Source organism: Hyla sarda, chromosome 2, assembly GCF_029499605.1.
Source record: "Hyla sarda isolate aHylSar1 chromosome 2, aHylSar1.hap1, whole genome shotgun sequence".
Taxonomy (NCBI): domain Eukaryota; kingdom Metazoa; phylum Chordata; class Amphibia; order Anura; family Hylidae; genus Hyla; species Hyla sarda.
The window spans coordinates 177,744,717-177,763,985 of NC_079190.1; the positions used below are offsets into that span (position 1 = coordinate 177,744,717).

Consider the following 19,269-nt stretch of genomic DNA (forward strand, 5'->3'; position numbering starts at 1 on the left):
ATGTATAAATAGGTAAATATAAAGGCAAGAGGTTAGCAATAAGATGTAACTAGAATAAATGCTTCGTGTCTTATCTGTTGAAAGATGTTTATGGCTTAATGTGTTTCAGGTATGTGAAAAATCTGAGCACCAACAAAGAAGGATTAGTGCCTGCCAGTAACCTGATGATACTCATTGGGGCTTCCAAGTCGGTGCATTCGCTCAGCAGCTCTGGTAGGATATCCCATAGCCTGTTTTTACTTGTAATAGTTTCTTACTGGACATACAGTGATATATGTCTTTGTTTGCTTTGTATAGAATCAGGAACTGCTTCTAGCACCTTAAGCACCTCATCCAGCTGCAGTGAAAGCTACAATGCGAGTTGCACCAGCGTTTCTGATATCAAGGGCTGAACTTATACAGAGTGTGCACAAATCAGATGCGTCATGGACCAGAGATCCCAGACTTCAGGCCAAGTGAGAAGAACAGCATGAATAAAGTAGGCAATATTATTGCCTCAGTCACTGTCCTGTTCAGCTAACAGGCCAATGGGGAAAAGAGAGACTGGTGTTCAGTAATGTCTTGTGAAAGACCCATGTCTTAACACCACACTTAGTTCTGTTTACAGATCTATAAACAGTGTTTACTCCGTCAGCATTTCACTGATACTGTGGAACATTTTATGACCCGTAAAGGACATACTGGGCCATAATGGTGCCATCATATAGTTCCATGGTATGATTTCATGGTGTTTTTACCAGTTTCCATAGTTTTCTGCAGCCGGATGTAAATATCAATCTCAAAAGACTTATCCTTTCACCTTTTTATACTGACACCATCTTGTGGAATTTCTGGCTGTCATCAGTTTGTAAGAAAACCAAGTCAAGTTTTTCACAGCATGACTATTTGATACAAAGTTATTTTTCCACTTGTCAGGCCAAGCATTTGTAGTTGACATCTCTGTGTTTAGTGATCTGTATGACGTGAAGCCTCGTTCACATATACGCTGGAGCTCCGTCCGCTGAATCCGTCGCAGTAGGGCTTGAGCAGAAAAAAAAAATGGTTCAGATCGGTTTGTTTTTTCCCAATCCTGCAAGAAAGATCATCTGGATTGTTTTTTTAGGCCAAGAGTTGACTCTGACAGAGCTTCTTAACAGAGCTCTGATGCAGATGTGAACGTAGCCTTACAAAGCTGAGATGGTTAACCAGTAGAGAGGAAAAACAGTCGCCCAGGGGTAGGCAGATTATTTTCTATTATTCAAAGGTGATATTTTTGTTGGTGTACAGGATATTATGATTCACTGATCAGCACTTTTATATTTGTCTAAAGAAGTAGAATATGAAAGCATATAGATACATATATCTATGGGGATAAATAGATTGTAAAAAGGCTTTGTTTTAGCTCTTTACAACTTTCAGGGTCCATCCCTGGTAGTTCTTACAAATGCACATAAAATCCTGTGAATCCAGATATTTCTGGATCTTAATGGATTGTCTCTCCTGTGGCCTTTCTCTGTCCATCACTGCCAGTCTCTGTCAATGTCAAGCTGCGATAATGCCTGACATGGCTGCATCCTCAATTAGCAGTAGGCCTCAGTGGTGTTTTTCTCCATAGGAATGCCACATACCTGCCTGGGACATCAATGAAGTCATAGCTACAGTTTACTGCTATTGAAGGATGTGACCTAACATTATGATACTATATAGATTAAGCATCATAGAGGCTGAGAATTCAACGGAAGCCAGTGGTGGGGAGGCCAAGGTAGATTTCACAAAGTACAATACACAGTTAATAGTTATCTTATTACTAACAGATTTTTGCTAATTCTTAAAGGGCCAGACCGCTCCCTTAATCCAGTTTTTTTCCTGCCAAACTTGTTTACAATTGTCTGTTTCTAATTCCTTGTTCCATTGTGATAGAACACTACTGTCTCCTTATAGGAAAGAGGTTTACATTTGTATTAGCATACATGACATGTACAAGTATAAAACCATTGAAGGCTGCTCACACATAGACTGCTTTATTCAGCACCTTAATATGTAAGAAATAGGATAAAGTTATTGGTTATTATTATTTCATTTGCATGCTTTATAGCTGCATTATTTCTTTTTTACTTTACATACATTACCTGGGAACATACACCTGGACCATCATCAAAAAGTGACAACATTTGGATAATATGGGACAATATTTGATTTACTTATCTTTATTTGTTTCGCTCGCTTTAAGGACTCATACACATACAACCTTACTGTATCTCCCTATGTCTCCCAATTTTCATTAAGCCATGGAATGTTAATGTTTTATAGGAGTTCATATGTACTTGATATTCTCCCTTAGAAGCAATGTATAGAACCTGACAGAGTCTGTACCGTACTGCACAGAGGCAGCATGGCTTCTAGAGAGCTAAATGACTCGCTGTACAGAATCCTTGGACACTGCTTTGCTTTATGCATTGACATGTGCATTTTTTCCATATGAAAACAGCCTTAAAGGGGTCTTGCCTTGGTAAACAATATGGTTACGGCAGCCACAAATGACATGGATTCTAAAAAAAGAAACAGCCAAGCAGACTATTTTACATAGGTTACATAACTTTCATTCGTGGAACCCCCCCCCCTGAAAAACGCAGCAAGACCAGAGGAGGCGCTTGTTCTCAAGATAGCTGAAAGAATGAACATGTTCATTCTTTTGACGGGTCAATTTCAGAGGCAGAAGACCCATTTACACCCGTTTTAAGGTTCATACAGCGGAATTTCTGAACACAATTCCACGGACAGAAATTGCAAATTTGCATGCTTCTTACTACATTTGGCACATCTGTGGCACATCGGAAATCTATACCAGCTATAATTTACTACAATTTCTGACATAGATTATAGCAAATCTGTTTAGCTGTGGGGGGCAATACTCCTGTCCGCTAAGCCATGCCCATATATATGTTTAGATAGTGGACAATGTAGAGTAATACGCATAAGATTAGACTTGCACAAAAATGACCCCCTGTTTTATGTTTTGTGGCATTAGTCCCCTGTGTTATCCAGTGTTCATTTCAATTATAGAAACTACTAAGACTAATAGATATTGGTATTCAAATGATAAAGGAAAATACAATCCTTTACCATAGTAGTCACTAAAGAGGTTAGACGAGTCCAAAAATGTCCTAGAAGCAATATATGTTTAATGCCTTGAAATCAAAATTTATTTTTTTATATGTACAGGAAATATTCTTTTTATTTTCTTCACCTGTGTAAAAGAATATATATATAAATCTGGCACACTGTAATTTATTAAATGATTGTGATGTATTGCAGACAGACAGCATCAAGCATTACATGAATACAACTGAATCAAATCTGGTCTTATAAATTCAAAGATACTTAAAGGGGTACTCCGCCCCTAGACATCTTATCCCCTATCCAAAGGATAGGAGATAAGATGTCAGACCGCGGGGGGCCCGCCGCTGGGGACCCCCGGGATCTTGGCTGCAGCACCCACCTGTTGCGGCTTCCGGAAACGCTGGAGGCTTCGGCTACCGACCACGGGGACGTGAGAACAGCTGGAAGCCGCAGCAGGTGGGTGCTGCAGCCGAGATCCCGGGGGGCCCCAGCGGCAGGACCCCTGCGATCTGACATCTTATCCCCTATCCTTTCGATAGGGGATAAGATGTCTAGGGGCGGAGTACCCCTTTAAATGTTAGAATATATACATAAATATATATATATATTTACAAAAGATAGAAAAATGAAATACTAGTTTCAACATCAAAATAATAAAGACATAATTACTATTTGCAATAGTTAAGAATTGTCCAGAATTCTTGGTAAATTGGGATATTGTATCAAATAAGGAACACAAATCTCCTTTCTAACCAGGCTCAGATATGCACATGGTCAAGCTGATGCTTTAGCACATAGTAGATAGAAAAGTATAATGTCTTTATCAATTAATAACAACAGAGCAAATATGCAGGACAAAAATAGACAAAAAACAGTAAGATACCTTTGCATTTGAAATGTAGCCTTTCGTATATTTTTTTTAAATTAAATTTGTCTAAGAAAAGCAATGTTCAACATGTGAGGAAATGTATCTATAAATGGTTTTATAATTTACAAAATGATCAAAGTTGCATAGTTTCCAGAGATACAGGCTTCTGTTCATAAATGACTATATATGACAATATGACTATATGTAATAAATGACATGTAAGACACTGTGCTTTGTATACATCCCAGGATAATTTCTACATCCTATTTACAATTGGTCACTAGGGTGACCACAAGTATCCTATTTTTGCCATCCACCTTATTGTTAAAACTTAACTTTTATTGCCAAATAAAGAAATGTATCTAGCACACAGTTCTCATTGTGCTTCTACTAGTGTAAGGTAGCAGCTTTTCTGCAATTGTGATATATATTATGAAGTGGTATGGCTGCAGTGCATACCTAACCTCCTATCTGAGAACTTTAAAATCTAAAGAGGCTTAACCTGTCCGACGTTTCACCACAGCAGTGGCTTTGTCAAGGGAAAAGCCATTGCCCCTAAGTCCTGGACAAAGCCACTGCTGTGGCGAAATGTCGGACGGGTTATATGTCTTTGGATTTTAAAGTTCTGCCACAGTTCTCAGATAGGAGGTTAGGAATGGGTTTCAACCTCCTATAGGCTGCAACCTCCTAGAAGCACAATGAGAACTTTGTGTTAGTTATATTTTAATTTCTTTATTTGGTAATAAAAGTTACGTTTTAACAATAAGGTGGTTGGTAAAAATAGGATACCTGTGGTCACACTAGTGACCAATTGTAAATAGGATGTAAAAATTATCCTCCATTCACTGGTCCTCCCCCCTTGTTGATCTTGTATACATCCCAGGGGCTTATAGAAATGAAGCATGAGTTAACACTTTAAATGGAAGGGTCTCATAAACAATGCAACTACCTCAGTATGTTTTTGCAAATCCTTTGTTTTTTTAATTTTTTAAATGTGTCCTAATCTGTCCGTTCTTTATCTAGTCATTTCATCCTATTCTGAGATAGGCTGTGAAATGTGTCTGGTATCCACTGGTCAGGAAAGATAGCTGTTGTCAAAGGACGGCTTCAGGAACAATCATCTTTGGTCTATTAGACTGATTTGTGGGTATTTTTACTACTCAAGGCCAATATTAAGATCTTTTCTGTTCTCTTGTATAATTAATTATTCCATATTCTTGGACATACTGGATATTTTATGGAAACACTTGAGGCCTCTGCTACTAATACTGACAAATTCCTTTATTATTCTTTTCACTTAAGGGGTCATTTTTATAGGGGACACAGTAGTGTTTAAGTATCTACAAATAGGCAAACCAGGGACAAGTGACAATCTCTTACTGCTCCAATGAAATTCACTGTTATTCAAAGTTAACAATGTTATATACTTTTTTCTAGTCAGTGGTAAAGAATAGCAATTTGTACAGATGTGAACTTATCTCATACACTGTAAGTTATTTGTAAATACTTTGTAAAATATTTGACTGTTCCTAAATAATATTGTGCAGACATTTGTGCTAAAATAACCCTTTTCATGGGACTATGTTAATATTTGCCTGTGATTTCTTGTCACCGCACTTTACAGACCACATCTCATTTGCTTATTTTTATTCTGCTAATGTAAATTTGAGTTCAGAATGTGAAATATTATATGTATGAAGGTTCATTGAGTACATTTCAGAAAGACCTGCTGTATTTCACTGTGGTAAAAAAAAAAAAATAATAAAAAAAATAATTTCAAAACTGTTACTGTACATTTCTAAAAAGATAACATTTAACCCCTTAAGGACCATATGATGTCTTTTTTTTTGCATCAAAATTGAACAAAAATGCCATTTTGTAATTTTGGGGGCTTCGGTTTCTACGCAGTAAATTTTTTGGTGAAAATGACACTTTCTCTTTATTCTGTAGGTCCATACGATTGATATGATACCCTACTTATATAGGTTTGATTTTTTGAAAAAATCATAACTACATTCAGGAAAATGTATATGTTTAAATTTGTCATCTTCTGACCCCTATAACTTTTTTATTTTTCTGCGTATGGAGCGGTATAATGGCTCATTTTGTGCGCCGTGATCTGAAGTTTACCATTTTTGTATTGATCAGACTTTTTGATCGCTTTTTATTCATTTTTTCATTATATAAAAAGTGACCAAAATACGCTATTTTGGACTTTTTTTTGGGAATTTCTTTGCGCGTACGCCATTGACTCTGCGGTTTAATTAATGATATTTTTTTATAGTTCGGACATTTATGCATGCTGCGATACCACATATGTTTATATTTATTTTTATTTACATGTTTTGTTTTTTAAATGGGAAATGGGGGAGATTTGGACTTTTATTAGGGAAAGGGTTAAATCACATTTATTAACTTTTTTTTAACACTTTTTTTTTGCAATGTTATAGCCCCCATAGGGGGCTATAACATTGCATACACTGATTGCCAGCACTGTTAACTGCAAAGCCATAGCTTTGCATTGATCAGTGTTATCGGCGGTTGATTGCTCAAGCCTGAATCTTAGGCTTGGAGCAATCAATCGCCGATCTGATGTGCCGGAGGAAGGTGAGTGACCCTTCGCTCACGTCCTTTCACTGCGGTGGTCCCGATCAGCCCCACTGAGCAGCCGGGAAGGTTTTACTTTCGTTTTAGACGTGGTGTTAAACTTTGAATGCCGCGTCTAAAGGATTAAAAGCATGCAGCAGCCCCGGGTCCTGGCTTCAGATACATGCCGGGACTGACCCGATATGACACATCCCACTGTATGTGGGTGAGCATTATCCTCCTGAAAATTGCCAGCTGAAAGCCCTGCCATGAGAGGGAACACATGTGGCTGCAGGACTCCTGCACATATCACCGAGTCCTGCACCATGTATCAGTACTAGGGGTGATTGGCTGTCATATGCAATGGTTTCCAGCTCATCACACCAGCAGTTAGGACAGTGTTGTCCCCCAGCAAAGGCAGGATCACAACAAGGCCTTAATGAAACCCGTTGTCAAATCTAAATGAGGACCTGGATTCATCGAAAAAGAAGACAAAGTTCCAATTCATAGCAGTCCAGGATTCATGTTCATTACACCACTGCAAATGAAGGTAGGTTACAGTGGCTTGTTGTTAATGGCAAGACATGAGTGCCCTGATGCAGGTAATGGGCACCCTGGCACCAAATTTCTTTACTATGCACCTGGTCCAGGCAGAGACAAGGAGGGGAATTTATCATTGTATATAGAGCTTTTTTTTGGTGTATTTTGTAACGTAAAGATTTGCGCAAGAGGTTTTTCGTGCTTTTTCCCCCCCCCCCTCCGCAAAATCTGATTTTTCATAGCCATTTCTATGGTTAGGTTTACCATAGAGCACTTTCTACTGTAGAATCGAATTTATTAACTGCAGGTTTTTTTTACGCCAAAATAATTCGCAAAAGCACCTTTCTGCGCAAATATACACCACCTTGTATGACACGTACCAAAGTGTCTATTTTGGGACAGTAAGGAGTGCTACTCCCATCATGGACAGACTCTGCCCATGATGGGAGTTGTAATTCAGGGGCTGAGGTGCAGATCACAGCAGGTCATTATCCAGAGACCCGTAGCGATCCACATTTATTAATTATACAAGCCGGGTGCACATGCGGCTACATCGTGCTGCCGCTCCTGTATACACTGTCATAATTCATAATCCCCGCCGCCGGGAGATGGGAGCTCTGATTGGTGAAAAGCTATTAACCAATCAGAGCTCCCGTCTCCCGGCGGGGATTATGAATTATAAGAACTGTAAGAGCAGGCAGCGCAGTGTAGCCGCATGTGCTACCGGCTTGTATAGTTAATAAATGCAGATCGCAGCTGATCTCCGCAGAATGATCTGCACCTCTGCCCTTGGACTACTACTCCTATCATGGGACAGAGTCTGTCCCATGATGGGAGTAGTTGTAGTACCGCAGCACTGCTGAGGGATGGCACTTGCACATCCCCCGGCTGCGGGACTTTTAGGACTACTACTCCCATCATGAACAGACTCTGGGGCTGAGGTGCAGATCGCACCAGGTCATTCTGCAGAGACCCGCTGCGATCCACATTTAACCTCTTCAGGACATAGGGCGTATGGATACGCCCTGCATCCCGAGTCCTTAAGGACCGAGGGCGTATCCATACGCCCGTGAGAATTCCGGCCCCCACCGCTAGCCGGTTGGGGACCGGAGCCGGATGCCTGCTGAAATCGTTCAGCAGGCATCCCGGCATATCGCCCAGGGGGGTCATTATGCCCCCCCATGTCGGCGATCGCCGCAGATCGCTGGACAATTCAGTCCAGCGATCTGCGGCGATTCCGGGTCAATCGGGTCTCCAGTGACCCGATGACCCGGAATTACTGGCTGTACTGAACAGCCAGAGTCTGCAGAGATTACCGGCCGACCAATCAGGGCGCCTGCTGCGGGTGTCACTCCCGCACCCGCTCCGCCCCTCTTCTGGAGGACGTGAGCGGGTGCGGGAAGACGACCCCGGGTGCTGGGGACCCCGATCCCTGGCGCCCCTGTTGGGATCGGGGCCCCAGGAGCAGCTGCGGCGGCGGGACTGACCTGCAGCGTCTGGATCGTTGAAGGTGAGTGACAGCCTCCTGCTGTTGCTTAGCAACAGCTCCCAGCATGCAAAAAGGGCATGCTGGGAGCTGTAGTTATGCAACAGCAGGAGGCAGACCACCACAACTCCCAGCATTCCCTTATGGGCATGCTGGGACTTATGGTTTTTCAACAGCTGGAGGCACATTCTTTCTATGGAAAAGTGTACCTTCAGCGTTGTATAACTACAACTCCCAGCTTGCACAAACAGCTAAAGTGCATGCTGGGAGTTGTAGTGGTGCATCTGCTGGTTGCATAACTACAACTCCCAGCATGCCCGTTGGCTGTCGGTGACTGCTGAGAGTTGTAGTTTTGCAACAGCTGAAGGCACACTGGTTGTGAAACTCATTTTTTTTTTTACCTAACTCAGTGTTTCACGACCGGTGTGCCTCCAGCTGTTGCAAACTACAACTCTCAGCAGTCACCGTACACCATGCACCGTACATGCTGGGAGTTGTAGTTTTGCAACAGCTGGAGGCACACTGGTTGTGAAACACTGAGTTAGGTCACAAACTCAGTGATACATAACCAGTGTGCCTACAGTTGTTGCAAAACTGCAACTCTCAGCAGTCACCGACAGCCAACGGGCATGCTGGGAGTTGTAGCTATGCAACAGCTGGATGTCCCCCCCAATGTGAACGTACAGGGTACACTCACATGGGCGGAGGATTACAGTAAGTATCTGGCTGCAAATTTGAGCTGCCGCAAACTTTCTGCTGCAGCTCAAATTGCCAGCGAGAAACTACTGTGAACCCCCGCCCGTGCGACTGTACCCTAAAAACACTACACTACACTAACATAAAAAATAAAATAAAAAGTTAAAAAACAATACGTATACACATACCCCTACACAGCCCCCCTCCCCTCCCCAATAAAAATGAAAAACGTCTGGTACGCCACTGTTTCCAGAACGGAGCCTCCAGCTGTTGCAAAACAACTCCCAGTATTGTCGGACAGCCGTTGACTGTCCAGGCATGCTGGGAGTTTTGCAACAGCTGGAGGCACCCTGTTTGGGAATCACTGGCGTAGAATACCCCTATGTCCACCCCTATGCAATCCCTAATTTAGGCCTCAAATGCGCATGGCGCTCTCACTTTGGAGCCCTGTCGTATTTCAAGGCAACAGTTTAGGGTCACATATGGGGTATCGCCGTACTCGGGAGAAATTGTGTTACAAATTTTGGGGGGTATTTTCTGCTTTTACCCTTTTTTAAAAATGTAAAATTTTTGGGAAAACAAGCATTTTAGGTAAAAAAAAAAATTTTTTTTACATATGCAAAAGTCGTGAAACACCTGTGGGGTATAAAGGTTCACTTAACCCCTTGTTACGTTCCCCGAGGGGTCTAGTTTCCAAAATGGTATGCCATGTGGGTTTTTTTTTTTGCTGTCCTGGCACCATAGGGGCTTCCTAAATGCGGCATGCCCCCAGAGAAAAATTTGCGTTCAAAAAGCCAAATGTGACTCCTCCTCTTCCGAGAACTGTAGTGCGCCAGCAGAGCACTTTTCACCCCCATATGGGGTGTTTTCTGAATCGGGAGAAATTGGGCTTCAAATTATTAGGGGTATTTTCTGCTATTACCCTTTTTAAAAATAAAATTTATTTGGGAAAACAAGCATTTTAGGTAAAATTTTTTTTTTTTTTACATTTGCAAAAGTCGTGAAACACCTGTGGGGTATTAAGGTTCACTTTATCCCATGTTACATTCCCCGAGGGGTCTAGTTTCCAAAATGGTATGCCATGTGTTTTTTTTTGCTGTTCTGGCACCATAAGGGCTTCCTAAAGGTAACATGCCCCCCAAAAACCATTTCAGAAAAACGTACTCTCCAAAATCCCCTTGTGGCTCCTTCCCTTCTGAGCCCTCTACTGCGCCCGCCGAACACTTTACATAGACATATGAGGTATGTCCTTACTCGAGAGAAATTGGGCTACAAATACAAGTAAAAATTTTTTCCTTTTACCCCTTGTAAAAATTCAAAAATTGGGTCTACAAGAACATGTGAGTGTAAAAAATGAAGATTGTGAATTTTCTCCTTCACTTTGCTGCTATTCGTGTGAAACACCTAAAGGGTTAAAACGCTGACTGAATGTCATTTTGAATACTTTGGGGGGTGTAGTTTTTATAATGGGGTCATTTATGGGGTATTTCTAATATGAAGACCCTTCAAATCCACTTCAAACCTGAACTGGTCCCTGAAAAATACTGAGTTTGAAAATTTTGTGAAAAATCGGAAAATTGCTGCTGACCGTTGAAGCCCTCTGGTGTCTTCCAAAAGTAAAAACACGTAAATTTTATGATGCAAACATAAAGTAGACATATTGTATATGTGAACCAAAAAAAAATGTATTCGTAATATCCATTTTCCTTACAAGCAGAGAGCTTCAAAGTTAGAAAAATGCAAAATTTTCAAATTTTCATCAAATTTACGGATTTTTCACCAAGAAAGGATGCAAGTATCGACAAAAATTTACCATTATGTTAAAGTAGAATATGTCACGAAAAAACAATCTCGGAATCAGAATGATAACTAAAAGCATTCCAGAGTTATTAATGTTTAAAGTGACAGTGGTCAGATGTGCAAAAAACGCTCCGGTCCTTAAGGCCAAAATGGGCTCCGTCCTGAAGGGGTTAAGTTAACAAGCCGGCTCCTGTATACACTGTCATAATTCATAATCCCCGCCGCCGGGAGACGGGAGCTCTGATTGGTCAATAGCTTTTCACCTATCAGAGCTCCTGTGATCCGGCGGCAGGGATTATGAATTATGACAGTGTATATAGAAGCTGGTGGGCAGCGCAGTGTAGACGAATGTACCGCCGGTTAGTATAGTTAATAAATGCGGAACGCAGCGGATCTCCAGAGAATGATCTGCTGCGATTTAAGTTAATTTAAGTTAACAAGCTGGCGGTACATGCGGCTACATCGCGCTGCCTGCCAGCTTCTATATACACTGTCATAATTCATAATCCCCGCCGCCGGAACACAGGAGCTCTGATTGGTGAATAGCTATTGACCAATCAGAGCTGCCGTCTCCCGGCGGAGGGGATTATGAATTATGACAGTCTATACAGGAGCCGGCGGGCGCACAATGTAGCCGCATGTACTGCCGGTTTGTTCATTTAAATGCGGATCGCAGCGGGTCTCTGCAGAATGACCCGATGACCCGGTGCGATCTGCACCTCAGCCCCTGGACTACAAGTCCCATGATGGGCAGAGACTTTGGGGGAACATTTTTCTTTTTTTTTTTCAATGTGTCGTGTTTTTTATAATTGAATTTTCAGGGTTAGTAGTGGAAGCTGTCATATAGACGGAATCCATTACTATGCCGGGGCTTAGCGTTAGCCCCAAAATCAGCTAGCGCTAACCTCTAATTATTACCCCGGTACCCACCACCACAGGGGTGCCAGGAAGAGCCAGAGCCAACAGGCCCGGACCGTAAAAAAATGGCGCTCCTGGGCCTAGGCGGTAACAGGCTGGGGAGGGCTAGTAACAATGGTCCTCGCCCACCCTGGTAACATCAGGCTGTTGCTGCTTGGTTGGTATCTGGCTGATACTGAAAATAGGGGGAACCCTATGCGTTTTTTTTGTTTTGTTTTTTTATAAATAAATGAATTTAAAAAAAAGTGTGAGGTTCCCTAATTTTTTCAGTCTCAGCCGGATACCAACCAAGCAGCAACAGCCTGACGTTACCAGGGTGGGCGAGGACCATTGTTACTGGCCCTCCCCAGCCTAAATAAGGCTAGCCTGTTACCGCCTAGACCCAGGAGTGCCATTTTTGATGCTCTGGGCCTGTTGGTACCGACTCTTCCCGGAACCCCTGTGGTGGTGGGTACCGGGGTAATAATTGGAGGTTATTGCTAGCGGTTTTGGGAGCTAACGCTAAGCCCCGGCTTGGTAATGGATTCTGTCTACAAGACGCCTTCCACTACTAAGCCTGAAAATTCAATTATAAAAAAAACACAACACATTGAAAAAATAAAAAAACGGGCCTAAATGATGAAAACATTTTCAAAACGAACATCTTTCTTCTCTCAGTCCAATGATGCACCCTCTCCCCTGTGAAGGCATACTTTAATTAAATAATAAAAGTGAAGTTTAATACACATTTAACCCCTTAAGGACGCAGGACGTAAATGTACGTCCTGGTGCGGTGGTACTTAACGCACCAGGACGTACATTTACGTCCTAAACATAACCGCGGGCATCGGAGCGATGCCCGTGTCATGCGCGGCTGATCCCGGCTGCTGATCGCAGCCAGGGACCCGCCGGCAATGGCCGACGCCCGCGATCTCGCGGGCGTCCGCCATTAACCCCTCAGGTGCCGGGATCAATATAGATCCCGGCATCTGCGGCAGTGCGCGATTTGAATGAATGATCGGATCTCCCGCATCGCTGCTGCGGGGATCCGATCATTCATAACGCCGCACGGAGGTCCCCTCTCCTGCCTCCGTCCGGCTCCCGGCGTCTCCTGCTCTGGTCTGTGATCGAGCAGACCAGAGCAGAAGATCACCGAAAACACTGATCTGTTCTATGTCCTATACATAGAACAGATCAGTATTAGCAATCATGGTATTGCTATGAATAGTCCCCTATGGGGACTATTCAAGTGTAAAAAAAAATGTAAAAAAATTTAAAAGTAAAAGTAAAAAAAAAGTGAAAAATCCCCTCCCCCAATAAAAAAGTAAAACGTCTGTTTTTTTCCTATTTTACCCCCAAAAAGCGTAAAAAAAATTTTTTATAGACATATTTGGTATCGCCACGTGCATAAATGTCCGAACTATTAAAATAAAATGTTAATGATCCTGTACGGGGAACAGCGTGAACGAAAAAAAAAAAAGTCCAAAATTGCTACTTTTTTAATACATTTTATTAAAACAAAAATTATATAAAATGTATTAAAAGTTTTTTATATGCAAATGTGGTATCAAAAAAAGTACAGATCATGGCGCAAAAAATGAGCCCCCATACCGCCGCTTATACGGAAAAATAAAAAAGTTAGAGGTCATCAAAATAAAGGGATTAAAAACGTATTAATTTGGTTAAAAAGTTTGTGATTTTTTTTAAGCGCAACAATAATAGAAAAGTATGTAATAATGGGTATCATTTTAATCGTATTGACCCTCAGAATAAAGAACACATGTCATTTTTACCATAAATTGTACGGCGTGAAAACGAAACCTTTCAAAATTAGCAAAATTGCGTTTTTCGTTTTAATTTCCCCACAAAAATAGTGTTTTTTGGTTGCGCCATACATTTTATGATATAATGAGTGATGTCATTACAAAGGACAACTGGTTGCCCAAAAAACAAGCCCTCATACTAGTCTGTGGATGAAAATATAAAAGAGTTATGATTTTTAGAGGGCGAGGAGGAAAAAATGAAAACGTAAAAATTTAATTGTCTGAGTCCTTAAGGCCAAAATGGGCTGAGTCCTTAAGGGGTTAATATATGGGGGTTGCTTAATAAGGGGTTTTGCACCCCGTGATCCGGGGGTTTATCCTCTGGACACTTGGGGGGAGATTTATCAAGACTTGTGCAGAGGAAATGTTGACCAGTTGCCCATAGCAACCAATCAGATCGCTTCTTTCATTTTACAGAGGCATTTTCAAAAATGAAAGAAGCGATCTGATTGGTTGCTATGGGTAACTGGTCAACCTTTCCCTCTGCACAGGTTTTGATAAATCTACCCCTTGGAGTTTTGTGTTTTATATTTACTCCAGCTTTTTCTTTGGGCATAGTGGTTGAATTGATGTAAAGGCCCGTGTGCCCTCACTAAAATCTATGCCAGCTGGTGTAAATTATAGCTGCAGCTGTAAATGATAAAAGTTTGGTGTGTGTGTGTCACAAGCTCCACCCACTTGGTACAATAAAAAGTGTCAAAAGTTTTTTGAGCAAAGTAATTGTTTGAAGAAAAAAAATCGCTGCGTTTTTGACAAATATACCAAGCACAGGGATGATATAACCAAATTCCCCTCCCTCCAAAGGTTCTCTTTTCAAATCCATTTCTGTATTCAATAATTGCACTGAAAACTTTAACATGTTAACACATCCCAAAAAGCCACGATGACAGATAAATAATAGAGAGTTGGCTGAATGCATAGAGAAGAGATGTAGGAAAATACAGAACTAGAAAGTCACTTGAGTCATATGTGAATTCTATAATCCAATTCACAATTATTAGGCTATGTATATGTTGTGTTCAAGTGACTACATCTCGATTATTCATTGCAAAAGCAGACACTAAATTAATGGAGGCCCCTGTCAGGGTATGTGCCAATGGTCAATGTATTCCATTGTATGGTTATAATACTCCAATGTATGCCCAAATGCTGTGTGAATGAGCCTCTATGGTTTACGCTTTCACTGAGTTTGTATTTGTCATGCAGTGTATGAGTTCTGGTTCATTGCCAGAAGACCCACAACAGTAAAAACAATTTGAGGAAGGAAGTGCCTTTCAGACATCTGCATTTGAAGATATTAAGCTTTATTCATGTTTTCATGGTTTCAAAAGAATAAATGTAGCAATGTTTCAGACATACAGTAGTCCTTCTTCAAGGTTACAAGGGGGCCCAGTAAGGGACCAAATGACCTTGCCCCAGATCCACCTAGAGTAATTTAATGGTAGCGGTTACCTAAAGCCCCAGGCTCCTAGGGGCCCAAACCACCTACTGTATAATCTGTTATTGAGAAATATAGGACACTTCCCCCAGATTCCTTGTGAATGAGTGCCACTTTAACTGTATCCAAGTACACAGGACCACATCGTGACTTCTCTCCTGTACAGACACACAGTGACATCACTTGCCATCACGCCTACACCAGAGCGGAGAAGAAAGCTTGAGGAGCCTGTGACATTCTTAGGGGAGGGAAGCCAAAGGTGGCTAGAAAGGGCATCTCCTACAAGGGCAGACCCACAAGTCAAGTCATTTTTCTAGTGGTCAAGTTCCTAAGGTGTTTACAGCTAATCTTCAGTGAACTCATGACAATCTTCCTCATTGGTGAACTCCTCTAAGGATATGTTCACATGTTTGCTAATAATCTGATATGTATTTTCGTGGCAGATATCCAAGGCTGACCCTTAGATTTCTGACGTGAAAGTGCATTTTGCACTGCTAAAATTCTGCGCAAGGAATAGCCTTATGGTCATCAGCGAAGCTAACTTGTAAATTTTATGTGCAGAATCCATGCTAGATAAGTGAGGTGACATATTCTCCGCAAAAGGAAACATCCATGGCATGTGAAAGGGGGCCTGGTAACTGAAATCACTTACATTGGAGCAATACGTACATAGCCGGATAAAAAGGGACAGCAGCTTTTAAATATTGAGGAGGATAGGAACCAGTTGAAGGGGTAAATCAAGGTTTCTAACAAAGGTTGAGATTGCTTCTGTGAAAGTTTCAACACACCCTGCATAAAGTGCAGTAGAAAGGCACATGTTTTCTAGAAATAAAGATGTCAACATTTCTCTCCTCTATAGTCACTACTTGATATTGCAATTAGAAACATTTTCAATGAGGCCTTTACACCATAATATGTACATGACATGCTCTGTCTATGATAACATTTTGTACTCTGATCTGTTTCCATAATGTGGTGCTTTTCAAACTGAGTGCCATGATGCATTAGTGTGTCGACAGCAGTCTCTAGGTGTGTCACAGGAGTGTCCCATCCCGCAGCAGCTGCTGGTTACTGTTCTCAAGTTATCACAGCCCGTGCTGCCCAATCTTGAACTGTCTGGCGCCAAGGCCACTGTAAATCAGTGAGCGGTGGTAGCTGCTGGGAATTCTTGCTAATGATGCCCCTGATGTCGCACTCAAGGAGTGAGCAGGAGATTGTCACTTATCAGACGCCAGCGGGAGCCACTGAACCTGGGCCTGCTGGAGCCAGAATGACACAAGAGGACTAATGTAATGGCACGGGGGGGGGGGGGGGGGGATAAATGAGGATGAGAATGAATTGGCTCAGAGAGGGGGGTGGCAGACACATTTGTAATGCTAATTCTGGGTACTAGTTTCACGCGGTAAATCATGGGACACATAACATAAGGTGTGCCACCAAACTAAGCATGTTTAAAGAGGGTGTCACCCACATGAATAGTTTGGAAAACTCTACCATAATGTATCTTTTTTCCCCCTACAGAAAGAATTTTGAACTGTATATACAGGTAAACAGCACCCTTTAAGTAAAGAAATATATACTTTTTTTAATTGTAGTAATACCAAATTATGCTGCAAATATTTTGGAATGGCTTTGTGTTGTATGGAGCCCTGGTATGGATTTTGCCTAAATAAAGCTCATCAGTGGGTAAAAATTATATTGTGAGAGGCAAGAGTTGGGCTGAAAGTGATACCCTAGTGCTGGTGTCGAAAAATGTAGCCAAAGTCATAACCATAGGTAAATACATAAGAGCCATAAAACAAACCAGAAATATTCTAGATAAAAGCTAGAACCAAAATACAGATTGAATCAGAGGCGTGGCTATATGGAATGCAGAGAAAACAACCTCTCCTGGACACAGCATGGGCACACCATGCAAAGCCCTTCTGACACATAAGAAAACATCACAATTAGAGATGAGCGAATTTTTGAAAAATTCGATTCGACCAACTAATTTTCCGAAAAAATTTGGTTCAGTCCGAATTTATTTGCGGCGACTCTGTATTAAAAACGGCTATTTCTTGCCTACAGAGAGCCTCAATAGGGGTGTAGAACACTTTGCCTTGCTGTAACACGCACAGGGTGTTTGCTGGGTTAGCGAAATAATACTGTTATTCAGTATGACATGCAGATTAGAGGTGTCACTATTAGAATCACTGTCGCAGAGCATGTGGAGAGCATATAGTGGCTGAATGACACAGCGTGGAGATGGCGGTAGCATGAGGAGACCATAGAGTGGTTGAATGACCGAGCCTGGAGGTGGCAACAGCCTGACAAGACCATAGGGCCTCACAATTGAAAAGATTAAAGATTTTTTTTTTACATTTAAATAGAAGATTTCAAATAGATGAACCTAAAAAGTTTTATTTAAAGACCACATGGTGGCATAGTGACACAGCCTGGAGGTGGCGGCAGCATGAGGAGAACATATAGTGGCTGAATGACACAGCCTGGAGTTGGCAGCAGCAAGAGCAGACCATATAGTGGCTGAATGACAGCCTGGAATTGGCGGCAGCATGAGGAGACCATATAGTAGCTGAATGATACAGCCTGGAGGTGGCGGAAGCATGAGGAGACCATATAGTTGCAGAATGAGACAGCCTGGAGGTGGCAGCAGCATGAGGAGAACATATGGTGGCAGCATGAGACAGCCTGGAGGGGACATCAGCAGCATCAGGAGTCCTCAAAGTGACACGGTGACATAGTGGGGCGATGGGTGGCAATACCAGTACCTGTTGAGGAAGGTGGGTGAAAAAAGGAGAACTTGGCATCAGATGTGTGGTATCAGGCAGGTGGCAGGATCAGAATAGTATCTGAGGCAGGAAGGCAGAAGAAAACAATCTCTTTTGTAAGTGTTAGTGTGCACAAGTAAGTATTGAGGATATGCATTACGTAAAACTTAACCTTTAATAATATTCTTAGGATAAAATATATGTACTTAATTTTTTTTTTAAATCTAACAAAAGGAATGGTGTGAAAAAACACACCATGTGCCACCTACACCACCAAGTACTGATGTGATGCAAAGACCTCTAAAAGGTGATAGGGACCAACGTATGGTTCATTGAAACCGATGGGGGTAAAAACTTCCCCTGGAAGGCCCTACTCTCGCATTATTAATTCCCTTCTTGGCAAGTGTTACTCACCCTAAAAAGGACGGCCCCACACAGGAACCTCTCCCTATTTCCACCTGCAAACACTGACATTTCCCAGGGTTTTTAGGGGGAAATAGGGAGATGTTACTGTGTGGGGCCGCCCTTTTTAAGACGAGTAACACTTTCCTCGAAAACGTGGAAGAGAACAACGTATTGTCCATTGTAGCAGGTGGGGGTAAAAAATTCCCCTGTAAGGCCCTACTCTCGCCCTATTAATTCCCTTCTTGGCAATTGTTACTCGCCCTAAAAAGGGTGGCCCCACACAGGAAACTCTCCCTGTTTCCACCTAAAAACCATGTGAAATGGCAGTGTTTGTAGGTGGAAATAGGGAGGGGTTCCTGTGTGGGGCCACCCTTTTTAGGGTGATAGAAAACAGAGGAAGGAAAAAAACGGGGCGCTCTCTCGTATGCGGTCGTTAGGTGGAAACGCGGAACCCACCACCTCACCTAATGTGCTGTACCGACCTGCTAAGAGGATGCAACAGTGCAAGCCTAACACTGTTGAGAGGTGTTGGTGGGGATCAGTGGATGCAGTGCGCAGCTCTATCTCCCCTATCCGTGTTCCTTAGGGTACAGAATAATGGAGTAAGAATAGGTATATAAAGGTGAGGAATTATGTAGAGCGCTCCTGCTGTCAAAGGATGTACTCAAAATGCCACGGTTGCACAGGACAATTTATTGAAATATTTTCGGACAACGCGTTTCAGCGCTCACATGCGCCTTCATCAGGTCCACACAATGATAAGTTTGCTGCGTCCTGAGGTGCCGGCTATGCTTGAGTGGCTATTCCTCGAATAGCCACTCAAGCACAGTCGGCACCTCAGGACACCGCAAACTTATCTT

General features: G+C 42.1%; 1 protein-coding gene across 8 annotated transcripts in view; it reads left to right on the forward strand.

Annotated features, from left to right (window-relative positions):
* Nucleotides 1-3,407, forward strand: part of MCF2L (MCF.2 cell line derived transforming sequence like) — a 307,099-nt gene extending 303,692 nt beyond the window's left edge. For all 8 annotated transcript variants that reach the window (XM_056555797.1, XM_056555802.1, XM_056555804.1 and 5 more), the window contains 2 exons: nucleotides 110-213; nucleotides 298-3,407. In XM_056555797.1, coding sequence (XP_056411772.1) covers nucleotides 110-213; nucleotides 298-392 — 199 coding nt within the window. In that variant the 3' untranslated portion in view covers nucleotides 393-3,407. The remainder of the gene's footprint in view (nucleotides 1-109; nucleotides 214-297) is intronic.
* Nucleotides 3,408-19,269: the final 15,862 nt, after the last annotated feature.